General features: G+C 38.0%; 2 protein-coding genes across 2 annotated transcripts; both read right to left on the bottom strand.

Annotated features, from left to right (window-relative positions):
* Window positions 1-3682: 3682 nt before the first annotated feature.
* On the bottom strand, window positions 3683-4282 carry LOC141620435 (uncharacterized). Its single transcript, XM_074437306.1, has one exon. The coding sequence runs from the start codon at window positions 4280-4282 to the stop codon at window positions 3683-3685; it is 600 nt and encodes a 199-aa protein (XP_074293407.1).
* Window positions 4283-5312: 1030 nt separating this feature from the next.
* Window positions 5313-6937, bottom strand: LOC141620433 (uncharacterized). Its single transcript, XM_074437305.1, has 4 exons — window positions 6274-6937; window positions 5912-6232; window positions 5624-5835; window positions 5313-5552 (listed from the first exon to the last, which is right to left on the bottom strand). Exons 1-4 carry the CDS (start codon window positions 6935-6937, stop codon window positions 5313-5315), a joined length of 1437 nt encoding a protein of 478 aa, XP_074293406.1.
* Between the last annotated feature and the right edge of the window lie 3337 nt (window positions 6938-10274).

Raw genomic sequence — 10274 nt, 5'->3', positions numbered from 1 at the left:
TGAGCTAGCGAGCACTTTGGCCTTGTAGTCGGTTTACTAGGATTGCTTAGACTCACCTTTTATTGTTTTTGTCATTCGAGGGATATATTTTCCCTCACCTTGCCTATCACGTTTGTATAATTTAATCTTTATTTCCGCATTTTGTATTAATGTTTTAGATTTTAATGAACCCGCGCTTTAAATTTTAAAAGTTTGAATTTATAAGTTATATTTTCCGCGTTATCGCGGGGTGTCACAGTTGGTATCAGAGCCTATGTTGCTCCCGACGCACACTTGTGTACCTCAAATTAAATTTGAACTTGACCTTGAATAATGAGTGAGAGATGGGTAGAAATAAGGACCTAAGTTGGTAGTCTCTTTGTGTATGCTTCGTGGTAGGTTCTAACATGTTTGTTGATTGTCAATTATCTTTGTGCTCGTGGATCGATGACCGTGAGCTTACCTATGTGGAGATCAAGTCTTGGTGCCTATTGCCGGGAATTGAAGATTTGTTCAACCTTCGGAGAATGCTTCTACTTCTTCTTCCTCGTTCTTGTGTACCTTGCCTTGTTCTTTTACTTCTTGATGCTTATTCCTTCTTCTAAACTCTATTTTCTTTTACCTTGGAAGCTACTCTTGTATCCTCCCAACTTGTCCTTTGTTCCTCGCTAATCCTCCATTGATGCCTTGTAGATAGTTCTCCTTCTTTTGTGGAATGTTAACTTTGGTTGAAGAATTTGACTTTTGAGGAGTTAGTTTGTGGTTGACCCATAACCCTGGTTTTGAGAGGTTGTGATGTTGGAAAGACTTAGCTAGTGTGGTGAGACATGCTTGGTGATTCTTATACCTAGTCCCTTGGTAAAGTGAGTATAATTGATCGATGGAATTATGTGTGTTAAGTGTGAGTTGCCTATGATACTAAGATTATGGAACTTGGCCTTGTTGTTTATACTTGGAATTTGAGAACTTGGTAACTCGAGTATTGCTGCTTGGGGTTTTGACATGGAGTATAGTTTATAATGAGAGCTTCGGAGGAAACACCTCTAGGATGTTGTTGGTCATTGGTGATGAAAGTGTTACTTGGAAGTTTGAGTTGAGCTTGAGGTTAGCATGGTCGGTATACTTTTGTGAGTGTTGTGATGATTACCTAAGAACCATGTTAGGCGAGAGTTGTTGCTAGTTTTGGAATCTCATTTGGGTATTCACTTTGCGGTAATGAGGATTAGTAGCCAAGGTTCTTCGGATGTAATTATAAGTTAGGATCGATAGATGTTGAAGTGAGATGAGCTAGATGTTTTGGGTGGTTGTCTCGTAACTTGGAGAATGTCACCATCTATGCTTTAGGTTTCGAGAGTATAATAAGATCTCCTTGGGATGATAGAATATGCAAAAGAACTTTTGAATTTGGATTTTTGATTGAGAGTTTTACCATTTTAAGAAACTCATGGTTGACACTAGTTGGATATGAGCATAACTTTGTTAGAAGTTTTGACCTTGATCTCGTGGAGGTTGTTTGTAGATGTCTGAGGATTTGGAGTGGTGAAATCACATTTATAGTGAAGTACCTTGTTTCATGGAATAGCTTAAAATGAAGTAACATAAGTGTTTTGAAGAAATCCTTGGAATTAATGTGGTTGTGAGATTGATTTTTATTAGGAAGTTTTCAAAACCGTTTGGGATGATGTAGTGTTTGAGATTTGAGTACACAGCGTCTCCTTGTTGTCTAATTTCCCTTCTTCCTTGACCATAAGCGTTACCGTTCATACCTCTCTTCCTCGCTTCCTCATGCTCCTCCTTTAAATTTGATGCTTTGTAACCTATAAAACTCTATCTTTAACATCCTTGTTGATTTTACTTCAATTCTTACCCCTAGGAAGTTCATCATAGCTCTTTTGTTAGTTAAGTTTGGATCCTCTAAGCGTACTTTGTTTTTATGATATCTAAGTTACTTTTCATTTCGTACAACTTCTAAACATTCAAGCTACCATTTTTGGTTCGTTGTTAAAAATTTATGTTACTTTTACAAAACTTTACCTATTTAAAAGGTTTGAAAATGAAAACATGATTTAGTTCACTTTTTGTTCGCCGAGTGTATAGACTCCTTTACCATTATTTTTAATTACAAAACCCGAGTTGCTTTTTAATTTTGCTCAATTTCTAACTAACTTTGATCTATTTACGATTTCTTTGTCAAAATTTATTGTTACATTTTCGAGAACTTGACTCGTTTGTGGGTTTAACCATGAATCTTTTAATTTTCATTTGGCTTTTGCGAAAGAAAAATTTGAGTGGATTACCATTTTCATTTGGTTTTAACGTTGATATGATGTTAGAATTCGTTATTGGAGACGTCTGATAACTTGTTCTACGCTTGTCGGCGAATGATTTTGCTTTAAACTGAGCTTTGACTTGGAAAGTTAGCGTTCTTGTGTGCACGACAAGAGCAATTTCGTTCCATGAAGGAGACTTATACTTTTGAAAACTCTCTATAAATGTTTGTGGAAGTATTTTGATTTCGGATTTCTGTAAATGATTTGGTATTTGACCTTACCTTTGATTTGGAATGTTGATGTTCTTGAATGCGCAACGAGAGCATTTCCGTTCCTTTGATGAAAATCTGGTTAGGTTGGAAAAAATTCTACTTGAAAATTTCAAGGAATTTTTTTTTTTTTTTTTTTTTAGGGAAAGACCCCGAAGGGTATTAATTCATTAATGATAAATCAAAGGCTGCTGCAGAATCCGCAACAGGAGGTAAAACATTCGACCACATGGTTTTGCCAGCTACCCTAGGAAAGATATGAGCTAAAGCATGAGCTACCGTATTGTTTATCCGACTCGTGTGAGACCAAATAACCGAACTAAAGGAATTACAAAGATGTAAAATATCAGCAATAAGAAGAAAGAAAGAGCTCCGTCCTTTGCGTTTTTCCGTTAACCTTTTTAATGTTACAACTAAAGGAATTACAAAGAAAGAAATTTTTGAAGGAATTTTTGATTCTTACAAGAAGTAACCTTTTTAATGTTTACCGATTTCAAAATTCCGGTTTTATTTTTATAACCTTTCATTTCTACTTTCAAGTTTCGAGGACGAAACTTTTTAAAAGGTGGGGTGATTGTAACACCCGCGAATTTCTCATTTTGACATTTATAAATTATTTAACCGTTCAATTACTTTATTTTATATTTTAAATTATTTAATTGAATTAATCTCGTTTTAAAGATAATTTTTATAAAGGTTGCATTTTTATAAGCTTGTTTATATAAAATACGTATTTTAGTCGGATAGTAATAATAGTGACAGTAATAATAATAGTTTTCCGTCTTAAGTTAATATGGACTTGAGACATTTTCTCGTCTAGTATAAGACCGTCACAATTTACTTGTAAGGCTAGGTTTAATCTTGGACCAATCAAAACTCGACAACACCCTCACCTACTCTCTTACCCTCTACATTGTTATTATTATTATTATTCTTTTTTTTTTTTTTTTGCAAGGAAGTATAGTCCATTCTTATTCATCTATGTAGGGAAAGAGAAAGGACAAGTCTCCAAACAAAGCAATATCCCCTATAGCTACACTAAACCTATACAAGATTTAGTTTACTCGTAGCCATCTCATAATGTAAGCAAGAGATTTTGCTTAGAACACGACTACTAACAGTGACTCTAATGACATGTAGCAGTTGTTTAGAAGTTCGTTCAAATCATGTGAACACACGAGAGTTCCTTTCATCCCACAGATAGTAGCATGTAGCAGCAATACTAGCTCTCATCCAGCCATTCTTCCAATGTCTAGTATGCCTTCTATCAGAGCTCCAGAGGAGTTCAGTTTGAGCATCCGAGCTTCGTCCAGAGATTTTCAACCAACTCTGAATACCCTCCCATATCTGTTTGGAAAAAGCACAGTTAAAGAATAGATGAGCATGGGTTTCATTGTCCTGCTTGCAGAGAATACATCGATTAATAATGTGCAATCCTTTCCCTGCAAGGTTATCAAGAGTGGCCAACTTCTGTTGAAGAGCAAGAGAAGTGATAATCCTGTGGCTTGGTATAATAAATTGATGATGCAAAGCTGTAGTCCAGTGAAGCTTAGGGAGAAAGTTCCTGAACCATGAATAAGCCTGACCAATGCTGAATTTCCCACTATGTAACCAGGAGCTAATTAGGGAAATAGCAGTAGTTATAGAACCAGATTTAGCAAGAATTTCATCTCTAATGATAAGAAGACTCCTGAAACTCTCAGTATAGTGACTTTTACTTTGCAAGGTCCAAATGGAGTCATTGTTGAGATAATAAGCTTGCATCCAGTCATACCAGAGACCACTTTTTTTTAACTTCAAGTATCCAGATCCACTTTGCCAGTAGGGCTTTATTCCAGGATAAAAGTTCTCTGATAATAAATCCTCCCTCTTGCCAAGGATAGCAAATGCTTTTCCAGCTTTTGAAAATCAGTCTCCTCTGACCAGCCTCAATAAACCAGAAAATATCCTTGTAGAGTTTGTTTAGATTTTTAATGATGTTCTTAGGAAGGAGAGCAGTGGCACACCAAAAGTTGGTGAGACCAAAGATAACAGAATTTATTAGCTGGATTTTCCCAGCATAGGAGAAGAATCTGGTAGCCCAGTGTTGAAGGAAAGATTGAATTTTATTGATCAGCACCCCATAACTGTTCACAGTAAGCCTGGCAGTATTAAGGGGCAGTCCCAGATACTTGAAAGGAAAGCTACCTTCAGAGAAGCCAGTGTCCTGAAGGATTTGCTGTTTAATAGCATCAGATACTCCACCAACGTAAATTTCAGTTTTTTCAGTGTTTGTATAGAGTCCATACCAAGCAGAGAAGTTCTGAAGGACAGCCAGAACAGCAAAAACAGAGGGGACATCACCCCTAGTGAATATCATCAAGTTATCAGCAAACATAAGATGAGTGAGCCCAAGCTTTGTGCACTTAAGGTGATAGGAAACATTAGGATAAACACAGAGCTTCCTAAGGTATCTGGACAGTACTTCCATAGGAAGCACACAAATATAGGGAGAGAGAGGGTCCCCTTGCCTGAGCCCACTCTTCCCTTGAAAAAAACCATGAACAGATCCATTAATTTTTAGGTAGAACCAAGAGCTGGTGATACACCCCATTATCCAGCTCACAAACACCTTAGGGAATTTTAAAGCTTTTAATATGTCCTGTATAAAAGACCACTGAAGAGAATCAAATGCCTTCCTAATGTCAACTTTAATCAAGCATCTAGGGGTCAGATATTTCCTGCCATAACCTTGTACCAGAGATTGGGACATCATGATGTTTTTATGGATGTTCCTCCCTTTAATGAATGTAGGTTATTCAGGTCCAATGATTTTAGGAAGAATGGCTTGTAGTCGAGAAGAGAGAACCTTACTAATAGCTTTGTAAAAGGTAGTGCAGCAGGATATTGGTCTAAAATCCATGAAAGTACTGCTAACCTTTTTCTTTTGAATTAGAGTGATGAGAGTTGCATAAGCCTGCTTGCTGAGTCTACCATTTTTAAAGTAGGCATGCACAGCAGTGCAAAAATCAGGGCCCACCAAATCCCAAGAAGCCTTGAAACAAGCAGAAGACAACCCATCAGAGCCAATGCTAAACACAGCTGGCTCTAATCTCTCATCATCACAGGCTTTGTCAAGAAATCAAAGTCCTCGGCTGGAACACAAGAGCCTTGCTGAATATAATGAATATCAATAGGCCGAGTAGTAGTAGAGGAGCCTAACAGATGCTGGTAATAATCAATGAAACCCAAGACAACATTTTCAAGACCTACCCTGTCATGGCCATCTTTATCTCCAATTTGTCCAATAATTTGTTGGTGCTTCCTTTTGATGAATCCTGGCAAAGAAGTACTTAGAAGAAGAATCACAATAGGATATATGGTGAACTTTTGCTTTTTGCTGGATGATGCTACCCTCAGCTCTTTTGAGCTTCATATAGGTATCCAGAAGGAGCTTCTCTTGAACATAAAGGTCAGGCATGTGAAAATTGGCTTGTATTTGTCTTTGACATTCAAGAAGGGCCTCTTTGCATTCCCTTACTCTTTGTTGAATTTGAGTAAAACTCTGCTTATGTAAGACTCTCATCTGTGTTCTAACATGCTTAAGCTTGCTGAATAAAGTAAAAGATTTTGAGCCATGTACAGGAGTTTGCCAAGCTTTTAGAACATAATCATGGTAATTAGGGTGATCAACCCAGCAGTTGAGGAAACTGAACGAGGCCCCACATGCTTGTCCTAAAAAAAAGTGACAATGCCAGGAGAGTGGCCAGAAATACCAGAGGGGTGAAAGTGAGCAGCAGTAGCTGGGAATTGAGCCATCCATTGAGTGTTAGCTAAAGCTCGATCTAATTTTGACCAGACTAGAGTCTCAATATCTTGATTATTAGTCCAGGTCATATCACATCCAGTACTGTTGATATCATCCAGTCCACATTTGAGGAGACAATAGTTGAAATCTAAAATATCAGCCAGGAAAGGAGGAGTCTTGCTTACCCTCTCAAGAGCATCACGAACAACATTAAAATCACCAAGCACTATACAACTATTAGCAGTAGAGCTAAGATTAAGTAAATTTGCCCAGGGATCATTTCTGACCCTAGCATTATTGCTAGCATAGACTATGGTCAGATGAAAATTTTGGCAAGTAGCATGATGGGAAACAGCACAATGAATGAATTGAGCATGAATGATCAAGGGGGTAATGGTAACAGTGCTGGGCCTCCAGATCAACCAAATTCGCCCATTTATATGTGCTGAGTAATTGCAAATGACATTATAAGCATGGAACTTATTTGTTATGATTTTAGCTGCTTTATTCTTCCTTATTCTGGTCTCCAAGACTCCCAGAATATCCAATTTGTAGTCCCTAATCAGATCCAATATTTCTTTTTGTTTGAGAGGGTCATTTCCTCCCCTAATATTCCAGGAAGCAATTTTCATTGGTGAATATTAGGATCAAGGTCCCCTTTTGCCATCCCCCTATTAAGCTCTTCCTTAATGTGCAAAATGTTAAAAGCAACTGCACTGAGCTCAGGATCATGAGCTACAGTGGCTTGTCCAGTATCAAGGGCATAATGGGAATCAGATGCAGAGGCTCTCTTTAAGGCTATTTGAGACTCAAGCATCCTATCATCCTTCCTGCATCCTGAGTGTAATTCAGTATTCAGAGAGGAGAGAGCTGTCACAGGATTGGGCAGCTGCAGGCCTAGTCCAAGACATTCTGAGCCTGCAGACCCAGTCAGAGTGACAGTCTCTTCCCCAGGAACAACTGAATGGACACCTAGCAGTGAAGGTTCAATGGCCAAATTGTGTGCAGTAGCTGGAGTAACTAGGAGAACAGATTCACCCTTTTTCAGCAAAGCAGTTTCTTGAGTAATAGATGAAGAACCTCTCTTCAAGACTATTTGAGGTTCAGGCACTTGTGCCCCTTTACTTCACTTGTGAGACATTTCAGGGGTCAGAGAAGAGGAGGAAGCTAGGGAAGCACCCTCCCCTCCCTGAACAACTGAATTATCATCTAGCAGGTAGGGGGCAGTAATCACATTTTGATCAGCAGTTGAAGCATCAATCTCATTATTTTCAGTGGTATCCAGTACTGAGAACCTGTTGTGGGTTTCCATCTGAGTAGAATCAGGCTGGTCTTGTGACAGGGGTGATTTGTCTTTCTTTATGGCTATTTAAGACTCCATCACCCTATCCTTCATGCTGCATTCTAGATGCTTTACAGCAGAAACAGACTGATTAGAGGTTGCCAGGCCAGAGGTTGAGGCCTTAAATGGGGCAATATTACTGTTAGTCTGAACCACTGAGCTACCACCTAGCAGACAAGGTTTAGGAGCAATAGATTTAGGTTTATAGATCATTTTCTGAGGCTTTTTAGACCCAGTAGGCTTTCCTTTGTTACAGAATTTCACCTGGTGTCCCATTTTTCCACATTCAGTGCAATAGTGTGGAATCCATTCATAGTCAATTCTTTGTTCAGATGGCCCAAATGAGGTATTCAAAGTGACAAGATCAGGCAAGGGTGAGGAAATATCAGCCTCAACCAATACTCTAGCAAATGAGAGCTTAGCTTTGCAAGTAGTTGGAATATCAGCAAACATGGGTCTACCAATTTTGCTAGCCATTTTGCTAAGGACAGCAGAAGGCCAAAGATAAGGATCCAGGTCAGGGAAGATAACCCAGATTGGAATAGTAGAGACCTTCTCCATGACTGTAGAAAAAGATGGTGACCATTGTTTTAGGATAAGGGAATTAGAACCCACTTTCCATGGCCCTTTGTTTAACACATTATTCATGTCCTCCTCAGTAGAAAACCTGAAACTAAACCACCCCTTTTTAAAATATTGGACTACTGGTTTAGCAATGGCCCCCAGTTTTTATCCACATATGCAATCATTTGGTCTAGTTTTGGTTTGAGCCCTATCACATGACCCATGAGAGTGAACTGCCAAATTTTGAGTTCCTCCTGAAAATTTTCCAGTTGAACCTCAATTTCATTTGTTTTAGGGTTCATGTGATGTAGATATAAGCTCATTCCAACCTGGTTTTTAGGTTTAACAACCTCTAACCACTTAGGAGCTGGTTCAGAAAGTGTTTTACCCTCCCCAGATGCAGCACCAGAAACAGTTACTACAGAAGCAACAGTAGTAGGAGCAATCACAGTAGAAGTTGCAGGAATTACAACTACTGGGACATTTTGAGGAGAAAGTGCAAAAGCAGAAACATCAGAATTAATCACAGTAGAGGTAGTAGGAACTACAACAACAGGGACATTTTGAGGAGAAATTACAGGAGTAGGAACATCAGAAGTAGATTTTTCTACCATGGATGCACCTAAATGACCTTCAGAAGTATTATTTATCAAGGAATTATTCCGTTTAGCGAGTTTTATAAACGATGTTGCGGTGATTTACACTACGAATTAACACTGATTTAGGTTTAATCACAGAAGTATGAATCGCATCAACAATAAGATCATTTAGAGAAAGAGAAGTGCAATTTGGGGATTCGAAAGAGTTGACGAATTACACACCAAATCGATATCAACGGATCGGTGGGTGAGAGGATCCTATTGGTGGACGAATCTTTGGTGGGCGATCTCTTCCCCTCGCCATGGATGTGGAAGAAGGTGTAGCAATGGCGTCGAATTACAGAGGAAACGGTTATAGAGAGAGAAAGTTCATCTCTCTAAAGTTTTCATATTATTATTATTATTTTTTATTATTATTATTATTATTATTATTATTATTATTATTATTATTATTATTATTATTATTATTATTATTATTATTATTATTATTATTATTATTATTATTATTATTATTATTATTATTATTATTATTATTATTATTATTATTATTATTATTATTATTATTATTATTATTATATACTCCCTCCCTCACTCCACGTCTCCACCGACACCCTTCTCCTCTTTTTTTTCGAAACTCACCGCAACAACAACAACGACCAAACAAGAAGACACATACACCATTTTCGTGACCTTAAAACCCAGATTTCGACTCCATTTCTCACCCTTTTTCCTTAATTTTTGTACCATTCTCTTCCTCTTTCCTTCCTCCTTCTTTCTAGGTAAGAAAGGTGCCGACTTTCCACCTATTTCAAAACGACAGTCTTACAAGGATTCGGATTTCAGACTAAGTTCTTCCATTTTTGTGTTTAGGGTCATCCTTGGGCGATTCATTGGACGTTTAAGGAGAGCAAAAAAGGTAACGGTGATAGGTTACTCGAAAAATATCGGAGACTTGCCCTTCCTACCCGGTTTCTTCTTTGTTTATCATCAAGTTTAAATCTTTCTTTGTGTCCCTCATGTATGGGGTTGATTTTGTGATGCTTGTGGTTAGTTTATTTGGGTGTTTCATGGCTTAGTCCTCATAATGTAGTCGGATATGGTGATTTTTGGGTTTAGGCCGTTGCTTTTCTTTTTCGAGTAAATGGTGTGTTTTTCTGGTCTTCTTGAGTTAGCAGCAACATCTAACAAAAGTAAAATTTGAATGATTAAATGCGGCTGTAGAATTGCTCAATCTTTCGATGTCCGTCACGTAAAACGATTTGATTTTAAGCCGCCAAAAGAATGGATATCTTCCAAGGAGGATGAGTCATTGATTTCTTAGTGGTAAGCTTTGAGTACATATGGGTTTCATCTTGGTAAAATGTGCGGGGTTATTCATGTATAGATGTGTCTATTTCTGTCTCACGTTGCCTCTTATTTCCGTCTTGATCTTGAACCGAAATGACTGCTGGAATCCGTGTTCAT

This window comes from Silene latifolia, chromosome X, assembly GCF_048544455.1.
Source record: "Silene latifolia isolate original U9 population chromosome X, ASM4854445v1, whole genome shotgun sequence".
Lineage (NCBI taxonomy): Eukaryota > Viridiplantae > Streptophyta > Magnoliopsida > Caryophyllales > Caryophyllaceae > Silene > Silene latifolia.
Note: the sequence above shows the minus strand (reverse complement) of the source record. Positions and strands in the feature narration are given on the sequence as shown.

Excerpts from the sequence above, each read along its gene's own strand:
- LOC141620435 (XM_074437306.1), bottom strand. The coding sequence starts at position 4,282 with ATGCAAGCTTATTATCTCAACAATGACTCCATTTGGACCTTGCAAAGT.
- LOC141620433 (XM_074437305.1), bottom strand. The coding sequence starts at position 6,937 with ATGAAAATTGCTTCCTGGAATATTAGGGGAGGAAATGACCCTCTCAAA. Across the intron at positions 6,233-6,273 it reads TGCTCACTTTCACCCCTCTG|GACAAGCATGTGGGGCCTCG; the intron begins GTATTTCTGGCC and ends ACTTTTTTTTAG. Across the intron at positions 5,836-5,911 it reads GAAGCTCAAAAGAGCTGAGG|GATTCATCAAAAGGAAGCAC; the intron begins GTAGCATCATCC and ends CTTCTTTGCCAG.